The sequence below is a fragment of the Oryzias latipes genome, chromosome 23 (genome assembly GCF_002234675.1).
Source record: "Oryzias latipes chromosome 23, ASM223467v1".
Classification (NCBI taxonomy): Eukaryota; Metazoa; Chordata; class Actinopteri; order Beloniformes; family Adrianichthyidae; genus Oryzias; species Oryzias latipes.
The window spans coordinates 3503668-3528109 of record NC_019881.2 but is presented as its reverse complement, the minus strand read 5'-3'; the positions used below and the strand labels follow the sequence as shown (position 1 = coordinate 3528109).

Genomic DNA, 24442 nt, shown 5'->3' with positions numbered 1-24442 from the left:
CCCCCCACCCCCACCCTCTGCTTTCTTCCTCACACATCCCGTCCCCGCTACTGCGCGCTCTTTCTCAAAGACGGGAGCGCGCCGTTTTAGGCACGGCAATTCACAGGTTTCCGGCTGGTACAAACTCTGTGAAATAATAGATAATAGTAAACTGATAGTTTTCTGGGAGCCAGTTTAGCTCATGCTGGTTTGCGGCGCCTTCCATCCGTGAAACCCGAGTTCGACTCCGGGCTGCTCCCTGTTCCCTTCTCTACCTCTGCTGGTTCCAAGCCCAGTTTGAGAAGGTTGCATCAGGAAGGGCATCCAGCGTAAAACATTGCCAAATTTACCATGCGACTTGTTCGCTGTGGCGACCCCTGATGGGAGAAGCCAAAAGTGGAAGAGAGTAAACTGATAGTTTTCTCTCCAAGCACCGATACTACTCCGCGCCTCTGGCATCGCATCGCACCCGGGAAGGACTGGTCTAATGAAAAAAAAAAAAGTAAAATTAAGGATTTGTCTGCGAGCCACATGTGACCATCAAAAGAGCCATATATGGCTCGCGAGCCATAGGTTCCCGACCCCTGCACTAGACATTGTGTTGAACCTTTTTTCTTCAATGATTTGTGAACCTCACTGGTGTCCATCGATTACATGAAATCTTTCCACCTTTATCCACCTTTGTCATGGTAGGAATAACACGTCAGTGTAAGGGTGGGGTCATCTAACATAGCACAAGGGTTAAGTGGAAGGTCAAAGATGTCTTTTTGTGTATTTGTTGTAAATGTTTTGGTTCAAGTTATTTGAATTTTAAAGCCGACGGACGATAAAATTAAACTAGGTTTGATGTCAGATGATGACCATTATGAACGAGCCTGGAACTGGACCTTAGACCTGCTTACGTCAGTGAAGGTTCTTCTTCATCCAAGTGATGTTGTCTTGACAGCTTGTTTTGTTACTCATCCAAGTGGCTTACCAAACTGTTTCAAAGAAGAAGTTTTGAAGTCCAGTTGCCATGACCCAACTTCGAGACTTAGACCTGCTAGTTACCTATCTAAAGTAGTGCTTAACGTTGTACAAATCCTACTATCGTACAGATCCAGGCCAATCAATTGTAACGCCTCAGTTACAGCTACAAGCTTTCTCCATCAGGATTTTCTTCTGCTCCCGATTCACAAGGATTTGAATAAAGAAATAACCAGAATTGCACATTTAAGGTTATTTTCTTTTTATATTAAGTCCATCGTGAGAAAAGGTGCATAATGAACATGTTAAAAATATCCAAAACATGATTTTCATTGGAGTGAGTCTTTTGTAGGCGGTTTAGGGGATGTCATCTGGGCTTGGATTTGAAGTTAGAAGACATTTCACCTCTTATCCAAGAGGCTATGTCAATTCTGAATTGGCTGGTCGAAGAGCTGGCATATATGCGCTCATGGGGGAGAAGTCAGACCTGAAACTAAATGGTATTGTCCAACTTAGCCTCCATGGTTTCGGGTCGTTTAGAGTCCTTTGTCCTCAGCTGGGGGTTGGGCAGCCAGTGACTCCCTCTCCAACTGGTCATCTCTTTCAGCCGTTAACGACCCAGGTGGAACTGGTTTGGTTTGGTGTGTTAAACCTACTACAACGGAACCAACCTGGATGAATGAGAGTCTTCATAGACATGTTTCTTCTAATTGGAGTGAGTCTTTAAACACTATCAGTATTACAGGATTTCTCCTAGATTTCAATGTTACACCATTTTTTCCTAAAACAGATTAAATACAAGAAAAAAATATTTGCACCCACCAAGGCCTCTTACTCTGAACTTACTCCTTATAGCTCTGATACCCATGCACCCAAGGTGCAATAGCAACCAAAAGGTGAAACTGGTTTAATACTTCTTTATCTGCAAATGGGTCCTTGAGGTCCTTTATTCATGAAGACATTTGAGACCAGTTTGTTTTGCAGTTATTCCACGTAATCGCCTCTTTTTGCACAGCTTCATATTTTGTGAGAAGGCTTCCATCGTGCCTGTGCATGTATAGTTTTTCCTTTTTGCGTCCTCCGTGTTTCGTCTCCTTCTATACTTCCCGCTCGGTCTAAATAAAGACTAAAACAGCCAAAGGTGAGCTGACTGCCCACTCTGCTGCTGAAGGTTCTCACTTCATTGTTTTTGAGAACCTGCCAAAAGCCACTTGTGTTTGCTTGTGCTGACACTGCAGTCGTTTAAGTTCATTCAAACAGCTATTACATAACCCCAGTGCTGCTTAAAGGTGCTGTGTGTGCTGTCTTCCAAAAAGTTCTGATTAGCATCCCCTGTTGTTGTAGTCATTGTTTTATTACCGCCTATTTTTCATCTCCTTTTAATTTCCCAATAGGTCATGGGAGCACCTCCAAGCCCCCAAGTAAGAAGCGAAGGCCTTCATTTCCTTGATGGCAAGCGGAAAGTCGACTACGTCCTGGTTTTCCATCAACGTCGACACAGCTCCATACGATCTCTAGTCAGCGGCTCCGTTTCACAGGACCAGTTATCCGTAGTCTCCAATGGCAACTTTCCTCCAACGAAGGGCTCTGATCCAGCAACAGGAAGAGGAGCTGACATTCTGGGAGGGGAGGCGGCAAGCGTCGGCGAGGTGTTCATGGAGCTTGGCAGCGCAAAAGGGAGCGAGCCCATGGAGGCCATTGACCAAGAGATGCACCTGATCAGACAGGAATTTGAGGCCAACCTGCTGGAGGCGGGTCTGGAGATCGAGAGGGAAAAAGAGGTTGGTGTTCCTAAAGTCCTGCTAGCTTATATGTTGTTCCTTTCCTCTCTTTTTTCAGGCATCTTCTCTTGCTACGTTTTCCCATTATGTCAGAGTCAGAAGCACACAAAGTTCAAATACAATTTTCCTAAACTCCTACTATTTAAAGACAGCGCCTACATACAACTCCTGGTCAGATGGTACAGAATGGAGGTGGGAGCAACTCAACATGTTGCCAGCACCAAAACATTCGCTTTTATTAAAGCTCATGAAGTGGCTTGCAGTGTGTTGTTGGCTTTTTGGAAGTTTGGGTTTTATGAGAAACAAAAGTCATTGTGTTCCAGTCTGTTCTTCTTACCCTCCATTCAACAAAGTTTGTTTGTAAAACATTTAGTATTTGGTCAAAGCCTCCAAGTCACTTAGATGACCACTCCGATCATCTTTTTTGATCCATTTCCAAAGTGATCCTAGTGTTGTTTTAATTATGATGATGCTGTTTTTATCCCAAATCAAAAAACCTGTGTTGTTTTCTAACACATGGTCTCTGCAGAGCGGTAGGAGTTCATTAGGAATTTGCCTCTGAGTTGTGGGCTGGACTGTTGGTGCGGAGTAAGCCACCCCCCCATTTCCCGTCATCCTTTTGCTTACACTCTACCCTGCTAGCTTACACCCCCTCACACCCCGACCTAACATTACCAAAGGGTGTTGAGCAGTATCGGAGCTATCCAGTTGTGATCCAAATGCCAGCTCAGATGAGTAAAGCTCAGACGTTCATGGATCTGTTTGTCTGCAAGTGGATGCATCAGAATGAAGCAGAGCAGGGAACTCAGAGATTTCAACAACTACAAGCTTTTTCAAATACGATTTTTTTTGTCTGCTTCTGATTCACGATTTGAAATTGGAGTTGGAAATGGTTTAGTTCAAGCAATCAAAACATAAAAAAACAAAAGAAGACAAACAGCAGAAATATACATCTGTACACAGATATATTAAACTTAGGATAATTAGTCATGACCTTAATTGGAAAATACATATATATATGTATATATACACATATCCATATACTCATGTAAATAAGTAAATTATTACTCATAATCATAAACAAACATTAAACCCTTATGCATACAGAACTTGAACCAATGAGACTATTTAATATTAATTTGATTTTAATAAAGAAATACTTAGAAACACAGTTTTGATTTTTATCTTCTTATATATATATATATATATGTCCTCCATCATGAGAAAAATGCTACAAGAACATGTTAAAAACACCAAAAACACAATTTAATTGGACTGGGTCTTTAGGGGAGACATATTTGTTAAGATCATTGTTTTTTAAGCAAATTTATAATGTTACATTTTAATGATCTACTATGATAATTGCCTCAGTCATAGTTAGATGTTTTAGAAGAACATGAAAAAACACTACTTTATAACAATAAATACAAAAATGTGTCATGGTTCCCCCTAGTGGTATATAAGTAGTAGGTTTTTGTTGACTGCATAGTTCAATTGGTTAGGTGCAGGACTGGCACACAGGAAATCAGGGATTGAATTCCAGGGTACATGATGAGTTTCATCCAGTGTGGGCCCTTAGGCAAGACTCTTCACACTAACACCTAACCATGCAGCCACAAGGGGGTCCAAATCTGGATCTCCATGTGCCGGTCCCCAGTCCGGATAAAATCCAGGGTGGTTCCCAAGAAGGGCATTTGCCAATCCCTAAAGGGATATTACAGCAGATCAACAATAAGGAGTAGGTTTTTGGTTCTGTAGTATATTTTCTGAGTGACTACTTTTTGAGTTTTATACTGCTTTTGGTTTTAGTCCCTCCTGCTCCTAGGTTCCCTCTATCCTACGATCCGTAACAAAATGACTTCAAAAAGTGCTGTGAGGCTGACAATATTTACAAAAATGGTAAAAATTGAAGGTCAATTTGGGTTAAAATATGAATTTCAACAGTTGATTTCTAACCTGACTTTTCTAAAATCTAATAGGATAATTGCCTGAGTTGCATTTAAATGTTTTTGAAAAATAACCTTCTGTGAAATCTATTTTTGTGACTTTGTAACCAAAATCAAAATGTCTTAAAAAGTACTACAAGGCTAAGAATATTGAAAAAAAAAATCTCAAAATGATTTAGTTTTGAAAAACGAAAATATGAAGTCCTCCTTATCCCACGCTTTTGTAAACAAGGAACTCATAAGCCTTGTTTCCACTGAGCGGTATGGTACGGTCTGGTTCGGTCCGATCTGGTTTAGAATGGTCCGGGAAGTTCAGGTAAGTGTTTCCACTCAAATCTTTACTGTCAAGTCGCATGCTCACAACAACAGTGGAGGTCATCCAGCAGGTCATTTTTTTCTGCTTGGATTTCAGCACTTAGTAGATACAAAGGATTTAAGGTTGTTTGAGAGAGTCACAGCATGAAAAAGATTATGAATTATAATTTTTTTTTTTTCGGACAGAGTCGTCGTGACCTTCAGCCAATAAACAGGTTTCAAGAGTCTATTCCATATTCCAATGGACCTACAATCAACGGGGGCCCAAAAATGGTACGATTTGGTCCGGCATAATTGGTCCATTTTATAATAGAAACGCTCATACTAGACCGTACCGTTCAGTGGAAACGAGGCTTTGCTGTACATTATCTTGATCAACATCGTCTATTGTTCATGTGAACCATTTTGTCTGAGGGTTTTCTTTAAAAAAGGGTAGATCCTGCGTGAAGTCGTCCCTTCCAACTGGAAATAGACATCATTTATGCCCTATAGCTGATTACAACATAAAAAAACGCTGCCCAACGAGAAACCACAGAGAAAGCCAAACCTGAGCTTTGGACATCACCCTTTTCCGGTTTTAACGTTGCCATGACCACAGAATATTACTGACAGATCAAATGTAGGGGTTTTCTAGTCATAAGAGGACATAGTGTTTTGTAGAATTTTTCCAAATTCATAAAAGAAGTTCCATTTCAAACATACCTAAAGGATTGTATCTTTTTCTTCTAAACTTTTCCACTAAGTGTTAAAATAATACAAAGATCATTGCAGGTTGTAACCTGATAGCATCACTTAACAGCTCACCCTTTGGAACATAAAGAACAAAAGTTCTTCAAACTGCAGTAAAATGTTCTTAGATGGACAATACATGTAAAAAAAAAATCAAAGAAGGATTTTCTGTCAAATTGAATGCTCAAAAAAACACAATGTGTTGCAAGCAGCACCGGGCCTGCAAACTTCAACAATGGCTGGAGGCAAGTCAAGCCTGGTGAGTCACGAAGCCTTGTTACATCATCTAGAAACAACAGCAGAAATGTTCAAGCACTAATGTTTACTTCTAGTGTTACAACACTTACTCTGGCTCGTACGGTTACGGGTAGTTTTTTACAGCTCCAGGAGGAAATGTTCTTCGGCCGATGGAGGTGACACCATTTAGGAAACTGGTATCCAGGAATCCCTGGAAGCTCAAAGCTATATAATCATCCGTGCTTTAGTTTTCTCTCGTTGATTTAGGAAAAACTAGGTCCAACGTTGATAAATACACACATTTGGTTCAGCTTTGCGGTTTCTAGTCTAGATTTTAGACTTTTGAAATCTACATTCATTTTGGTCTAAGTCCCCTGGTCCCTTTCTGTGCATTTGCGTTGGAGCTAAAATGAGAGTCTGACGGGTTGATCTGAGGGGGCAGATTTTAATTCTAGCCAACACAGCTGTTGTGCCGACCTCTTTGCATTGATTCACTGCTAATCTGGCCAGAAACGGGTCATTATGTTTGGACCAAAACGGCGCTCGCTGTGATTGTGTTTAAGTGGAGCCTTCCGTGTGCCGCTCTGCTCCACTCTGACTTTTGGCAGGCGGAGGTCCGCATGTCAGCGCGTGGCATTTGATTAAGTGCTACACAGAGAAATACACAGCCTTTCACATTGACCTGGCTAACTAGTGATCAACATTTGGCTGGAATGGCATTCTCGCAACAGTCCTCATGATTGGTTGTAGGACAGGAATTATAGCAAATGAATTTCTCCTATCAAGCATTAATAAAGCATTATTTCATCTCATCTACGTTTATAGTTATTTATATAGATTCATTTTCTAAACCTACTTTTGTCACTTTTGGGGTTGCGGGGCTGCCGGAGCCTATCCCAGCCACCGATGGGTGAAGGCAGCGGACACCCTGGACAGGTCGCCAGTCTCATGTGGGTCCACAGTCACACACTCCATTCACACTTGGAGACAATTAAGAATAACCACTTAACCTATTAAGCATGTTTATGGATTGGTTGGAGGAAGCTGAAGTGACTAGTTTTTGAGAAAACCCATGCATCCATGGGGAGAACATGCTAACTCCACACAGAAAGGTCTCCCATTGGTGATCCTGTTTTGGGTCCCCCAGCCAGGACTTGAGCTGGGGCCTTCTCGCTGTGAGGCAAGAGCGCTAAGCACTTCGCCACTGTGCATCCCCCGTATATGTATACATATATATTACACCTGATGATCACATGACCAGACTGAAAAAATAAATATCCCGTGGATTCTGTCCGTGGGCCCACAACTGGTTTAGACATCCCTAAACTTGAACCTTTCTGGATTTCAGTTTTGGCTTAATGAAATTAAATGGTGTTTTTAACATGTTCTTGTGTACTTTTCTCATCATAGAGGACATATATAAAAATGAAGATTAAAACCTTTTCTGAGTATTTCTATATTCACATCATTTTGAATGAAGAGCAGACGAAAAAATGCTGGTAACGCTTTCTTTTACAGTACAGTACTTACAGTGTACTTAAGTGGTATTTACATGGTACTTATAGTGTAACTACTGGGTACTTACTGGGTATTTACATGGTACTTTTTATGGAATTTACTGGATACTTGCAGGGTGTTTACATAGTACTTTTTAATGGGACTTACTGAGCACTTTTTTGTGTACCATGTAAATATCACTTAAGTACACTGTAAGTACTGTACTGTAAAAGAAAGCGTTACCAAAATGCTTTTTTACAAAAGCTCCAACTCACAAGCTCCCTGCTTATGTGCAAGTAGATTCTTTGTTTTCCTCGTCTGAACTGGAATCTGGATCCAAACTGTACGGCTGGATAGCTCCGATGTTGATCACCATTTTTTTTTTTGTACCGCTAATGTTAGGTTGGGGGTGAAAGGGGCTGTAAGTTAGCGGGAGACCGTGTGAACAAAGGGATGATAGGAAACTACCGTCCTCTGCTGCAACAGTTTCTCCCGCAATTCCGAGGTGCATTTCTGATAAACTCCTGTTGCTCTGCAGAAACTATGTCCTAGAAAAACCCTGATTGGGAGAGCTTTTGCAACACGATCGGATCCAGTGGTCAATGATCGGAGTGCAAACTCTGCTCTGCTCCTGATTCACCCCCATTTTGAATAAAGAAATACCCTCTACGCAATTTTAATCATCATTTATTTTGTATATGTCGTCCATCATGACAAAAAAGCTACAAGAACATGTTAAACATACCAAAAAGACAGTTTTCATTGGAGCGAGTCTTTAAAGTGCTGCGGTGTTAGCATGTCTGCCTAATGCTTGTTTGCCAAATAAACGTGGCTGCATGTGTGCACAGGGGTGTGTTGGCTGGCAGCCAGTTGGCAACGTCGTCGTCAGGCTAGTATTAATCCGGTTGTTGACGTGATGGTCATGGGGGGGGGATCAGCTGACTGACATCTTTGTCTCTTCTATTGAAATCTGGTCTGATTCTAATCTCCCCATTACATTCTTGCATTCCCAAGCGTTTCATGTGAACATGGAGCGATTCACACTTTCACCAAAGAGGGAAAGTCACGATTACAACCATCCAAATCATAGTGTTTGGAAATGTGGTTGTAGGAGGTGCTGGCAAACTGGGGGTGCTAGTATCTGGTGTTCACTGGCCACTTATTACAATAAAATCACACAATCAAGTACCATTTTATGGCATTTTATAGTAAAATATGATCATTTTAAAATGATAAAAAAGGTTCTGCATCACCGGGATTCGTTTTTCTGCTGACCTGCTGGGATGTGGCGCGTGCCAGAAGGGTTTTCATAAAGACTGTAATGCTTTTCTTTGGAGAGCGATCACAAAAAGTTGAGACTATTTTATAATTGAATAATGATGCCAAATATTATTTACAACAAGTCAGCGTTGAGTGTCTACGCTTGGCAAATTTAATTGTATTCATCTGGAATATGTTCAAATAAATAAGATAACAAGATATTCAAATAAGATAAAATAGACATTTTGCAAATTGCACATCATTCAAAAGCTCCTAATTATATAGAGACAGTTAAAACTGGATACAAATCCAAGCAATTAAAATCAGGAAAATATCATCTTTAGTCTGTATTCACTCTTTTACAATTTACAATACAGAACAATTAATTGTTGTTTTGAGCACAAATTACCGATGGACGACCCAGAAGGACGACAACCCAGGAGGGAAGTTGTTATGAAAGTCAGAACGTAAAGAACCAGCTGGAAAACAAGGAGATGAGCTGATCTTAGGTCCCCCCCGCAGGCGGAGTCAAAGATCCTAAACAAAATCCAAAAGTGGTCCTGTTCTGGTTAAGGAGACCCACTGAAAAGGCAGATCCGGAGGTAAAAATCTTAGTCAGGAAGGAATACTAATGAGGTCTTAGGCTTGGCTTGAAACTAGGGAACCAATACTAAAATGGTGATCCAATTCCATTACTTTAATACATGTCATTTTACTGAAGGTATAAAACGTAAAATAAAATGTATTTAGTCCCCTTTATATAGAACAGGAGATCAGAGTTAAAACATAACAGATAAAGATTTAGAAAGAAAATAATGGTATTTTTATCACTTTAAAGAATGTCACGCTCCAGAGGTTTTCTGAACAAAACACAAACATCACTTTGGTTTGGAACATTTAATAACAAGTCCTGAAAATGTTCGCCACAGTTTTTCCATCTGCAAAGTTCAGCGGACTACAGTTCAAGTTGAGATATGACGACAAGATAATGAATTAAGACGCAGCAAAACTTCAATAGAAATGGAACGACTAGAAAACTCTCACAGTTCTTTTTTCCCTTTTTAGTAGAAAAAAACCAAAACTTTCACACTTTTTAGAGTTGTGTTCCGCTTTTCCACCATGCTGGAAGTCAATTGATCACAATTTTTTCATTTCATATTCATTATATATATATTATTCAACTTGTGGACTATATTTCAAACAAAATCTTGTTTTTTTCCAGAATGTTTTCATTGTTTCCATCTGTTAAAAACAGTTGATAGTTTTACTTTGAAAAATGAGAACCTTCACTGACACTTTAGTTTGAAGATTATTATCCTCAATTTGACTGCTGCTAGCAAATACAATCTATTCTATTCTATTCTATTCTATTCTATTCTATTCTATTCTATTCTATTCTATTCTATTCTATTCTATTCGATTCGATTCTATTCGATTCTATTCGATTCTATTCGATTCTATTCGATTCTATTCTATTCTATGTACTTCCTATTGTTATGGCAGGATGGTGGAAGGTGGAATCCAAATGCAGACACGTCCTTTCATTTTAGTTTAAACTAGTCAATAGAGTGAGGATGGGGGGCCGGCAGCTTTGCAGGCAGGCGGGCAGAGGAGCAAACTGGCGGGTGGCCGCTATGGCGGCAGGAAGGATCTTGTTAAGGAGACCTGGAGGATTAGAACATATAATAAAAACGTTCAAATCCGATAAAGCGACCAAAATTGTTACTAGACGTGTACAAAAGTCTGGCGTCGGCTGAAGGTCCATCTGAAGAAAACACAGAGTGGCTGATGAGGAGCAGAAGAGGAGCAGGTGTGTGATCAGGAGGAGGTGCAGGTGTGTGATCAGGAGGAGGTGCAGGTGTGTGATCAGGAGGAGGTGCAGGTGTGTGATCAGGAGGAGGTGCAGGTGTGTGATCAGGAGGAGGTGCAGGTGTGTGATCAGGAGGAGGTGCAGGTGTGTGATCAGGAGGAGGTGCAGGTGTGTGATCAGGAGGAGGTGCAGGTGTGTGATCAGGAGGAGGTGCAGGTGTGTGATCAGGAGGAGGTGCAGGTGTGTGATCAGGAGGAGGTGCAGGTGTGTGATGAGGAGGAGGTGCAGGTGTGTGATCAGGAGGAGGTGCAGGTGTGTGATCAGGAGAAGGTGCAGGTGTGTGATCAGATGGAGGTGCAGGTGTGGCTCAGGCAGTAGAGGAGGGCACGCCCACAGTATCACAACAAGGACAGTAGCACATATGTTTAGTGTACTTAACTTTACTTGACTTTATTTATTATAGGGCTGCACGATATGAGGAAAACTCGCGATATGCGATATTGGTGTTTAATATTGCGATAACGATATAATTCGCGGTATATAAACAAATAGCAAAACAACCAAAAACATCATTTCCTTTTCACTGCAACAGTTTAAAAATTATACTCCAATTGACATTCGTCGACGTAGGAGTCAAACATCAAACATAAAAGGGCTCATATGATTGATCAACAACGTAAACGGGTCCTTCCGATTGGTTAAATGCATAAAGGGATTTATTTCATTTGTTCAATATTTCAAGCTGCCATGAGATTGTTTTAGCACATTTAAGGTAACCATTTATTGCGATTTTCGCCGTCTTTTGCGGTATGCATATTGCACAGCTTAATGTCGCGATAACGATAAATTTGCGGTATATTGTGCAGGCCTAATTTATTAAGACCGGGAATCAGCGAACTTGCAGGTCACATTTATTTTTGTGAACAGGTTGCGAATATTGGAGTATTCGGATCCTCGTGACAGCCCTACCTGGAACATGGTCAAAGGCAGATGCTGGAAAGAACATGAACTGTGTATAAATCTATAGGACCATCTCATATTTGGAAAAAACTGTTGGGCTTGAGTGACCTGTTTGCATTCAACCTATTTGACTGCAGATTAATTAGTTCCATGAATTACCGCGGTGACTCCACTTGTTTGACTCTGCATCAGGGTTAATGAGCTGACCTCTGGTCTCCTAGGAACATGGGGTCTCTTTTAATTAAATCAGAGCAACAGCTTCCATTCAAGAAGTGGAAAAGTCAAGTCTGTGCTGTTTCTCCATAAAAAAAAAAAAAAATCCTATCAATCCATACCAGTAAATGGGATAAATTTAACTTCAAGCATGTATGATGGGTGCATCACAGTTCAGGAAGCCATGTTTCTATGGCAACGCACTCTGGTCATACTATAAGCAGCTATAAGAACTGTTTGGAAGAAAAAGCCTTTCGCTCATTGAGTGTTCCCCTTTGATCAAATGACGAAAATCATTTTCCTTTTCGGTTTCCTGGGTGGATGACTTCCTCTATTGATGTCCCTGCTGGTCCTCAAAAGATCAGTTTATACTCCAAAAGTATAGCATGTTGGTTTAATCATTTGTCAAATGTGCTAATTATAAAACTTTAAACATTAGTCCACAAATTAAGGTTTCACAATGCAGTGTGATTGAAATGTTTGTGTTTTTCCATCAGGTATAATTCAGGTAAACGAAACGTTTAGATCTTTTTATTTAGTTTCCAGTGTTTAGATTTTTCATTGCTCTCAAAGTGCAAATATTATAAATCATTTTTGTATGGATCCATGTGCAGGAAACTCAATTATGATTGATTTGAGGCAACCACCATGATCTGGTTTCCCAATAACACATTGGTTTTGGTTTGGGATCTCGCCTTGAGTTTGTGCATCACTGGTTCAATTCTAATGCAGGGTGACTCAAAAGTGTGTTTCCAAGTGGTGTTACTCATTTGCATATTTCCTTGCAGTTTCGTGTTTGTAAAAAGTGACAAATATTCACAGTCTTTCCAGACACATCTCAGTGTGCAGAAATACTCATGGCTGCGTGTTCATATGTATGAATTCATCCGTCCGATGTTGCTTCCTCTAAAAATGTTTAAGAACAAGTTCTTATGGACCAAGAGGCTGAAACAGATAAAAACCACCGAACAGCTGTACAGACACATAGTAAACAGCAGTTAGCTTCTATAGCAGGAACAAGTATTGATAATGACCTGGTGAGGTTTCTGTCTGAACAAAAAGACAGGTCAATGAGGAAAGTTTTTGAATGTCTTCCAACCGTTTGCAGCAGAAAAGTGGAAAACAATGAAGGTTTTGGGAAGAATGTATTTGATACGTTTACCTGATCTAGATGCCGCGGCTCTCTGTGGTTTTGTCAAATAACTATTATGTTCTAAGATTGTCGTGGTGCCTTTAACACCGTCGGGATGTGCGAGAGTGAAGCGTGAACGTGCGGAGGGGGCGTGTCTGCAGACCGGGGTCTATTATGGGATGGACAGTTCTTCTAAAAAGACAGTACATGTTTAATGAGAAGTGAATCAAAGCCTCGTCATGCGGAACCGCTCCAGGTCGTCTGTCCACCAGCTGTTGTATTTTTGTGAGCAGGTCGGAACCAGGAGCGGGTCAGAACCAGGCGAGCTGCCTGTCCCTGGAGCGGCTCCCCTGTGCTGACGACTACGGTCGTCAAGCAGTAAATGAGCTCCATGTACGCCTTTGTTTTCCACATCCGAGCTGACAGCTTGATAAAAATGTGAGGCTGGGTGGCTCCAATATTGCCCGCCATTTTTTTGTACCGCTAATGTCAGGTTGGGGTGCAGAGGAGTGCCTAAACAGAGAGCTCTCAGCAGCGGGTAAGGTAAGGGGGGGAACAGGGTTGTTTTTTGTGCCAAGGGTCCCGCCCACAACTCAGAGGTGAATATTTTTTTAGCCAAAGTTTTTGGATTTTGGCTAAAAACAGCATAATCACAAGTCAAAGACCACTGGGAAAGCTTTGAAAATAAATCAAAAGATGATCAGAGTGGGCCTTTGAATTTAGAAGAGACATATGCTGCTTCATCGGATGTCTCAGAGGCGTGCCTCCAATAAAATGGTTTGATTTTTGTGCACCTCACCTAATCAGGCCAGGTGTTATAGTTACAAAGAACCTACTAGAAAGCTAATAACGATGGACGCGTTATTGGACAGGAAGTATGAGAGCTTCACCAAAATTTTCCTCCACTCACCTTTAGAGTTCCCTTCACTTTCTGATCACCCTCCTAACCTCCCCTCATCACTCCCACCCAGATTTTCCTTGCTGTGGCCTAGTTACCCCCCCCCCCCCCACTGAGATTAAGAGATAATTGGAAATCCTGCTGCTAATTAACCTTCTCCAGGCAAATAGGTATTTATATCCACTTTTTGATAGAGTGATTGGAAAAAAAAGAAGAAATGATGAGAAGCGAGGATTAGGAGGTTGAAAGAGATGAATGATGATTAAGCAGAGGATGGAAACTGAGGAGGAAGATGGGTCCTAAAATAAGGAAAGTAATCTAAGAGCATAAATTATTACTTGGCCGTTTTGTAATTTTGGGCCCCATGATTATAAAAAGCAGTTCGTACAATTTTTTTCCATCAAATGTGGAGCCGGATGAGCATAATTTGTTATTTTCTGAGTATGTGACGAACTAAGTTATTGGTTCAGGAAATGTGGTTGAATGTAACGCTCCACTTCCTTCTTTAAGTCATAAAGAAGGAAAGAAGCTGGTCTCAGTGGAGGAGGTGGCAGAACAATGGACATCTATCTATCTATCTATCTATCTATCTATCTATCTATCTATCTATCTATCTATCTATCTATCTATCTATCTATCTATCTATCTATCTATCTATCTATCTATCTATCTATCTATCTATCTATCTATCTATCTATCTATCTATCTATCTATCTATCTATCTATCTATCTATCTATCTATCTATCTATCTATCTATCTATCTATCTATCTATCTATCTATCTATCTATCTATCTATCTAGCATAAGAGGCGGGCATCTACCATAAAATGGCTCCATTTGATTGGTCAGATGTGTAAAGAGCTCTTATTTGATTCATTACCTGAAGCTACCATGAGATTGTTTTAGCATCTGTGTTAACATCCACGGTAACCATTTATCAAAGTTTACGTCATCTATGGCGAAATGAAAGAGGCTGATATCGCGATGACATTAAATCTTTGATTTATTGTGCAGGCCTATTGATAAAGGTAATTTATTTTGAAAGAACATAAGCTTTATACATCCCAACATTCATAAATCTTTACCCCTTCTTCCTTTATTCCACTGAAATAATTAGAATTAAAACTGGAATTCTGGTTTTACTATTTTGCAGCATTGTTTAAATTTAACGGTCTATTTCTAGTGTGAAAAGGCATTCAAGGCCATAAACCTCTTTTAGAAGTTGTTGGAAGGGGGGGAGGCTTTGCATTTTTGCAGGTTTTTTTCCATCGCATGTTTCTCACAGAGGTTCTCTAAAGTTAGATCGATATTCTTCCCTTAGCCAGACAGATAGACTAATTACAATGACGTCTCCATTATAACAGGTCTAGTAATCAGAGGTGGATATGGGATAGCAAATTGAACTCAGCTATCCAAAAATGTTGTTAATCAGTCTGTTGGAGCCAGGGTTTAATTACGTTCACAACACAGAGCCAGGTTTAAACCAATCAAGTGGTTAACAGTTAAAAAAACTCCATTTTACATTTTTTCAGGTCACATTTTACAAACAATATTTACCGCTTCTAATCATAACTAACCAGTAAATGTTTATTGGGATGAAATGAAGCGATCCGTCTGTCTTTGCGCCGGCTGTTTGTGTGGGATGGATTACATCTGTTTTATTGTTGTCACTTGTTTAAAGTCAAGCACCTGAAATTAAATGAACATTTGCAATTACAGAGAGCAGTCCACAAGTTAGTTTGCTGTGAGTAACTATTCCTTCAAATAAATCTGTGTGAACATGAAGAAAAAAACAACCATGACTGAAATTTCGTTGACCTATGATCTCAGGAAGAGGCCACCGTCTTGAATTTCACCCCCATAAAAATCCCCTTTACTTCCTTCTACAGAACTAAACTCCTTCAAGGGATTTCGATCTATTATCTATTGCCTCCAAACTCCTCAAGCATCATTGGGAAGCTACTTGGGGGGGGTGGAAACTTTTCGTTTTAAAATTTTTAAAATTTTGACCAACCAATTTAGACCATGGCAAGCTCAAAAACGTTTCCCTGTTGCTCACAGATATTGAACTAGAAAATTGTGGAAATGTAAAACATGAAGCTGAACCAAACAATTTGAACATGTTAGGAATGTGGGTTACCACGAACCTCAGTGGCCAAGAAAATCTAAAAATGTACTTTTGCTGATTCTTCTAAAAATGACGTAGACGTGTTTATCACCTCCAAACAACCAAAAAAATGATATGGTTGCCATGGAGATAAAACCAACAGAAAAGCTGCTATTTTGAAAAATTGTTTTTTTTTAAATGAACTCGTCACATGCAGTGCTTACCTGGGTGGCAGGGGGGCTGTATACGGCAGGGAAGGGTAGCGCCTGCGGGGCAATACAACGCCGCCTGCAGCTGTAATGTATATGTTTGGTTTTTATTAAACAAATAATACAACTGAACCAGCACAGTGGGATCAGATCTCTAAATAAAAGAAACCTGATTAAAAGATATATATATATATATATATATATATATATATATATATATATATATATATATATATATATATATATATATATATATATATATATATATATATATATATATATATATATATATATATGTATATGTATACATATGTATATGTATATATATATATCTTCTTTAAATTGCTTTGTCACTGTCATTCCTCCATGCCATAGAACTGGCAGCCTGGACACATCTTCAAACAAAGAGGGAATGGAAGATCCCCCTAAAATTCAGTCCTATCCGTCTTTTTGACTGCTCTTTAACACCAACTGCTGTGGCCTTCAGCTTCTTGCATAATGGTTCAGACAGAAAACAAAAATGATCAGTGAAAGCGTTTCTCGGCTTCAGCTGTTCCCCTGGCAGAGGAAGACTCCGTTGCTACAGTGATGGCAGAATAAAACACGTCCTAATATAGGCCTGTGAACGCAACGTCTCATTGAAAGGTGACAGAAAACAACAACGCCTCACTGCCTTTTATGCAATCCAAACTTTTTTTTCCCCTGGATTTCTGTGCAAGTGAACTGTGGTGCAGGTAAAACATTTAACGCAAACACTTTTTTCTTTTTACTACAATTATGCGATCATGAGGGTGTTTTATCCAAAGAGGGGCGAAGTTCGCTGGTTCCCCGTGTGGGACAGAGCTGTGAGAGAGGCAGTAATGGAATACAAGAGCAGTAAGACAGTGAGTCACGCCGCCAGTCAATCAGCCACTGAAGCAGCGTCTAGCAGCAGGTACAGTAATATCTGTCAGGGAGGAGGGCGCTGAGGGGGAGTGAAAGATCTCAGAAGGGATGGAATCCAGAGAGGAGAATGGGAAACAGGTTCGGGTTTCCATCGTCGGCCGCGGTACTTTCATTTTTGTTCCCGCCCCCTCCCCCTGTTGGGGGTCTGTGAAGGCTAAGGTTACCCGGCTGTCATCCCCTGCTGGCTGCTGTCTTTCATTTCTGGCTAGGCTTTCACTCACGCTGGAGAGCATCTCCATCAGGGTTGATCACACGCTTTAGAAGATGCATGCATGCAGAGAACACTCCATTTACCGTTTCAAGAACCTTACAAGTGCAGACCTGAGCTTACAGTTCTTTCTCAAACGAAACAAAAACGTGTCGGTCGATAAACTGCAACAACAAAGCGGAGGCACAGACCGCTCCAGGCTTTGCTTTAGGCCACATCTATCTTTAATAATTAGCAGAACAATGCCGGGGAGCTGGTTCATCAGAGTGGGTCAGGATTTGCTGGCATTAAAGTGCTGTATATAGAGGAAACCTGTGGTCTGAGGCAGACCGCACTCAGGTGTATTAAAAACAAAGTCACCTGTTCTGAATCACAAGAAAGTTTTATCCGTAAATGGAGTTTTAGAGAGAAATGATAAAATGCAAAGCTGCACAACTCCAGGTGGAATCCAACTAGGAATGCTTTACTACACTGGAAAAACTACGTAAAAAAAACTGTTGTTTCACGAAAAAATGTCGTATTAAGAACGTTTTTAAATAGCAAAAGAATCTTATTTTAAGACAACAGGTCTTCATGACTGACATTTTCATTTTTTTTAAATAAGAATTCTTGAAAAGACTGTTTTCTTACCCCATTGGAAGATGCTTTTTGCTTAAAAAAAGGGGGGAAACAGTCCTGTTTTTGCACTGAAGAAGCAACGAGCAGTGAAAGAAAATCAACTAACCCTGAAATGGGAGGAAAGGGACTGATTTTTTTAGATCAGAACTGTAAATTAAAGTCATGAAGATTCCACCATTTAGCACGTGAAAAAAAGAGAAAATAAAAACTGCATGAAAAGTGTTTTTACCTTGGTCGGGAAGTCAGAATACAGCGGTCTCTCTTTAATGTGGTTCACCTTTCACAGATCTTTTTGGTGCAATTTTGAACGTTTTCTTTAAAGCTCATTGTGTTCTGCATCAGGATTGGCTGTAAAGTGTGTAGTCAGGGGTTTTACAGCCCTAAAACAGCTATAGTCATGTAAAAAAAAGCTAACAGTGTGGTGGATTACATGTTAATTTAAGAAGGTAAATAAAGAAATGATAAATAAGGGACCATTGTAGTAGGCAAGAATTAGAAAATGTGTGAAAAGAAAAATCCTCAGACTCTTTAGGAATTTAGTCAAAATTTTAGATCTGAGAGGAAAAAGATTAAATGCTCAGATTATTGAAAAAACTAAAAATTACAAATAAGAAGTCATCAGGCTTTAAAAAAAAGTAGAAATTCATTCGATTTTGAGGGAAAACGCAGAGTTCTGCAGAAATAAAATTGATTTATATCTTAAATCTTTGAGCTTTAAGTATTTTTGATTAAGATTAAACAACAGAATTCATTCAAAGCCTTGGGAGGTTCCTTATTTTTTTTCTTCTGAAGCTTTTTATATAAGATCTAGTAGTTCTAGTTCAGCCTATTTATTATACTAATCCTGTATACTTATACTGCATTTATTGTATACTGCTTGTATACTGCCAGCATTTACTACTGAAAGTACCATGTAATAGAGTGGAAATAGGGCTGACTTTCTTTTACAGTCCAGTTTCATTTTACTGAAGGGGTAGTTACTGTGGTAAATACTACGAAACATACAGCGAGTGCAGACTTAAGTTCAAGGTACTTTATTTGTACTTACCTTGTTCTTGCATGTGGTAAGTACCACAAAAGACACCTTTACACAACATCTAAATACCCAGTATGTATATTAAAAATACCCAGTATGGACCACATAAGTATGAACCAAATAGTACCACACAAATACACAGCAAGTACCATGTAAGTACCGAGTAGACACAAAAAAGAACAATGTAAGTACCCAGTAAATTCCATAAAAAGTACCATGTAAACACCCTATAAGGACCCAGTAGTTACGCAATAGGTACCATGTCAATGCCACTTAAGTACACTGTAAGTACTGTACTGTAAAAGAAAGCGTTACCCAGATTTCTTCAACATTTCACTTGTGGCTGTTCTTTTTTTTGTAAATTACAAGGTTGAGGTGCAAACATTTGATATTTTTTACCACATCCAATTTCTGTTCCTCAAACTTGTTCCACCTATTTACTGTCAAACAAAGCTTCAGTGGTATTAGTAGATGGTTAACAAACTATTAGCAACTGTGAGTAATTACTAAGTAATTTACTAACAGCTTATTCATGACCTTTTACTAATTCAGAAGGATACAGATATAAATGATTCACAAATAGGTCATTTATAACTTGCTAACTAAAAGCCAGTTAGTTATCTGTTTGCCATCTAAATTAGTAATAAACTGTTGACTATCATTAAATGAGTCATTTATAACTTATCAGCCAGCAGTTTATTAATGATTTGCTATAGCAGCTAGTTATTTTAAAGTGTTACCTCGACATCCCTTTTTTAAAACTTTCCTTTTGGTTGTCAGTTAAGTTTGTAAAATTCCATTGGTGTCACTTACAGGTAAAACCCAACGGACCCAGTTTCACTCGGATCCACGCGCCCTGGCCTGTTCTGTGCAGAGAGGCTGAGTTTCTGAAGATCAGAGTTCCCACCAAGGCGGTAAGATCTCAAAAGCGGAGACATTTGAATTACGCTTATGGCCGTGGACACACACATGTCTCTGCAGAGGCAGTGAGTTCTTTTTTTTTTTACTGGCTGGTTTGAGCTTTTTGTGATTAAGAAGTGACGTATCATCTCTGTGTTTTCATGGTTACTTTAGAGCTATGAGCTGAAGGAAGAAAGAGGGTTTGGGTCCAGCATGAGTTCAATATGGAGGAAGCTGAACCAGCCCTTCCAGCCCAAAGTGTCTCTTCAGGACCACGGCAGCACCAAGTTTCTGTCACACTGCTTCTCCAGGGACAAGCTTCACCTGTAAGAGCTGATCTTGTCAGACAGCTTGTGTGCAGACTTTACCATCACATGGCAGATACAGCATCTAAAATGTAGATTTGACCATTAAGCAAATATACATGTGTTTGCAGAGCAAAGCGTGCAGGCAGATCACTGCAACATGGTGCCACCCACACATCCAGAGATGCTCTCCATTCTGTTAGGAAGCAGAGCACTTTCAGACAGCTCGTCATTATTCAAGGCAGCAGGATTTATGATTGCAGCAGATTCTCCTTTAGGTGAATCTGATGGAGGGTTAGACTTACGTGGACAATCTCGTTGGGTTATAGGTAGGAGCTAAACAAGAACTTCCACAAGAATCAAAAAGAAATGAATAACAATGATGTGTTGAAAGTCCCACACCGATCATCTTTTGATCTATTTCCTAAGCGCTCCCAGTGGTCTTTTAATTTGCTCCGAGTTGTGGGCGACACTGTTGATGCTAAGAACGTGGAGCAGGGAGCTTGTGGCTCACCCAGTGTGTTTTCTACATCACAAATGCCCTCTTTTTCAAGCAGCATTTAGTCACAAATGCAATTTTGAGTTTAATTTTCCTATTTATATGTCTTCTATCATCAAAAAAATGCCACAAGAAGTTGTGAAAAACACCAATAACACCATTTTCATTGGAGTGGGTCTTTAAGAAATCTGCACCAGGCTACGAAACCACCAGTACTTTGTTGTTTAAAAACCAAGCACTAGCATTTTCATGAGTCCCTAAACATCCATTGCTGTAGCTTGCCACCATACTAAATACTCAACATTTCCCTTTTTTCTTCTTCCTTTTCAACGGTTAAATTAACTAGTTTTCACAACACGGAAGTCAAATGGTGGCCACTTGATGAAAAAACAACAACTTTAAATACGTATTTTCCACACACTGTAAATTGAGCTCATCCTTATTTTTTTTCATTTAGTTGACCATATTTTGCTTTATGGCTTGTAATTAATGACCACAAGGCCAACAACTTCATGGAAAAACCTTTTCATTTTAACATTCCCAATACTGAAATCCTGCTGCACGCTGTGCTTAAGCCAAGAATCATCTGCAGTGTGGAAGATGAAAAAGCACCTGGTTGAGGAGAAACCTTTATTTTACAACATAAATCAGAAAAACAAGTGCTGTTCAGACATGATTATTGATAATAAAGGATGTTCAGAAGGGCTAATCATTCAACTTTTAATAAATAGTTATTGCAGCATTTTATAAAACGCAGTTAGAGATAGACAGGAAATAAAGTCAACTTCAAACAGGAAGTCACAATCTGGAATACCAAAAAATAAGGAAATCAAACCAAACGAACGAGTCCCAAAAGCTGAATTCCAATAGAGGTTAGAATACACTTAAGCTGTTCTGTAAGCACATATCTAACAGTAACCAAAAACCAAAACCCGTACGGTTGACAATGTAAACAAGAGCACCTTTCTGTAGCTTTCTAACATAGAGATATAGACGGTAAATGACACTGATCTAAAGTTTCCTGGCTCCTAATAAACCGTCTTTTATTCTCCTTTTCAGGTACAACATCTCGTCTAAAGACACATTCTTTGACAATGCTACCAGAGGCAGAATAGTAAGTAAAGATGTTATGAGATATGTCCATTTGAAGCGATGAAGTGTCTGCTGTAATGTTCTTGAATCTTCAACAGGTGTATGAGATCCTGAGGCGGACAGTGTGTGTTCGGACATGTCAGACGATAGGTGAGGATGCCAAACATCTTTTTATTTAACCTTCTTTTTGGTTTAAAGTTTGTAAAGTTCCTTTGGTGTTACATGCAAACATGTGGTCAGTGATTATTAAATGCATTCACCATACGTCAGGTCAGTGTCTCCACAGAGGTGTGGTTTCCTTTTCTTAGAGAATGTTGGAGATACACTGTAACCTTAAACCTCTTTATGTGCCAACAATTCCCTGCTGGGGGTTTGATGCTGGTTCTTGTTGGGTGTTTCACAGAAAACTAGAATCTTCATAAACAAGTAAATGCAACGTTATTGCATCATTCCATATGCCTTTGAGAAACACACCTGTATGGATGAAAGAGGTGATCAGTCAGAGAATGCTAGGATCTAGGAATTTTTTGAGTTTTTCCATCTCTTGTCCTGACTGTCAAAGATTTGCTGAACCATCTGTTTGTAGCTGCCAGTATTACCATGTGCAGAGATATACATTTAAGGAAAAAGGTCAATATTTAAAGTGGATTCAAGAGGTCTTTTACCACAATAGCTATTGAAATTCCTGTGTTTTTAGATGATGTGAAAGTTTCCTGATATTTCAGTCTTTAACTGCTGATATCAATCAACATAAGATGTTCTTGCCGCTTGACCCCGAAAATCTTATGCTAATTCATAATCTGTATTAAGGACCAGAAGCTGGTTCTAAATTCTCATTGAAACAAGCTCAGAGTAGCATGGGATTACAGTATTTTGGTGACTTAATATGCTGTGAATGTTGGTGATAGACACTTTATTTTATTGTTAATGTCTACTAACTTTCAACAGGGTTCAATCTGGAAAACAATGAATTGGAATTTTACAAACCTTGTTGAAATGTTTTGAACCCCTGGTCCTCACAGGCAGGCAGTTTTGGTTCAGTACCTGCGTAAATGTTACATGAGCACCACACAACTCTCAAGCATCCTGAGTGTTATCTTCAGTCAGTAGCGATAATCTTTAATATTTCCCCATGCCTACCTTGAGAAGGTTCTGGTTCGAATCCCAGCTGGTTTCTTTCCGTGTGGAGATTCTTCATGTTCTTGTTCATGCCTGGGTTTTCTCTGGGACTCTGACTTCCTCCCACAGTCCAGAAACATTCTTCCTAGGTTAATTGGTGATTCTAAATTGTGGCTGTGTGTGGACCTGCAACAGACTGGCAACCTGTCCAAGGTATACCCCGCCTTCGCCCAACAGTTGCTGGGATAGGCTCCAGTAACCCCATGACCCCATAAGATATTCAGTGGGTTCTATTGATGGATGAATGTCTCCATCCCCTCACAAGTAGATTCTCCTTTTCCCCCCCACTTTCTGACTCAAAAAAACTAAATAGAAAACCATTTTAGACACCTTTGAGGTACCTACTCCTGCTCAGACTATTTTGAGAGATGCGGTACTTGTAACACAGAAAGAAAGATCCTAGAACTGATGTTAGGACTTTGAGAATCAGTGTGAGAAAGGTTCAAAACCTCCTTGTGAATTCCATTTGCAATTGTACAGCCCAGTGGGAAAAGCGTCTCAAAAACAGTAGCTATTATAGTCCTCCCATTCATTTCACTATTGATTGAAGGGTTTAAACACAACAGCTGCTTGTTAGTTTATGCTCCTAAAATAACAAATTAAAGGACTGAATCATATCAATCCCTTTTTAGTTGATCATTTTCTTAGAAAACAGTCTATAGCAACAGGCTTATTCCCTGTAGAACTAATGGCTCATTAACAGTTTTTCAGGCCTTTAAGGCCCACAGGGACACTTAGCAATTACAGTGCATGATTACTGCAGCAGCAGTGTCAGCAGCATACAAGTCTTGTAAGCAAAGTTATGCAATGTTGGTAAGGACAACAGCACCGTCAAGCTTTCAAAGGTAACTTTGAGTGTAGGAGACAGTGATGTCTCTTTTATTTGCCCATGGTGGAAATAACAGTTGTTGTTTGGGGTTTTATAATTGTGGTATTCCCCCTAATCTGGCCTGTCAGTTCCATAAAGAAAGGGGACAGACTTCATTTCTGTCGTCCTCCATATGTCTGGTTGGCTGGCCCATCACGCCAGACGGCCTGGGCCAGTGGGTACAGCGAGAGCTGTAGGGCAAGAAAGGGGGGCAGCACACAGAATGTCACATCTCTAAATTCCTCTTTTTTTTACCCTTCATTCTCGTTTGTGGTGTGTGGTTGAACACGCACACATCCACTGTTGATCCGCTCCATCTACTCCACAAGTGGGTCAAACTTCATGGGCCAGACTAAGAATGAAGCCTGGGCCTCTGGGAGTTGTGGTTGATTCAGGCCGCTGGAATGAGCATTCGTAGATTTTAATTGATGAGGTTATGTTGGCTAACAGCTAATCCCTGCACAGCCATTGACTGTATATGAGAACTGGACTGAATGAGTGTGAAATTCACCCGTAGAAAATGACTTACCATCTGCTCCAACTAAACTAAGTCCATGATGTTGCTATTTTTTGCTATACGAACGCAGCCATCGTTGAGTCAGATGACGTCAGTAGGCAGTGATTGGTCAGAGTCGGTTTAAGTCAAGGTTTCTATAGCAACCACTCTCACCAATCAGGAGGGATTGGAATGGTACGGGTGTTGGAAGTCCACACTTGACACAAAATCTTTCAATCAAATGTTTCAAACGGGG

At 39.9% G+C, this 24442-nt stretch overlaps 1 protein-coding gene across 4 annotated transcripts in view; it reads left to right on the top strand.

Annotated features, from left to right (window-relative positions):
- The window catches only part of LOC101173596 (anoctamin-1), a 200054-nt gene that overhangs the window by 30527 nt on the left and 145085 nt on the right, over positions 1-24442 (top strand). For all 4 annotated transcript variants that reach the window (XM_020714026.2, XM_020714025.2, XM_020714024.2 and 1 more), the window contains 5 exons: positions 2340-2726; positions 19663-19761; positions 19922-20073; positions 21611-21665; positions 21742-21793. In XM_020714026.2, coding sequence (XP_020569685.1) covers positions 2340-2726; positions 19663-19761; positions 19922-20073; positions 21611-21665; positions 21742-21793 — 745 coding nt within the window. The remainder of the gene's footprint in view (positions 1-2339; positions 2727-19662; positions 19762-19921; positions 20074-21610; positions 21666-21741; positions 21794-24442) is intronic.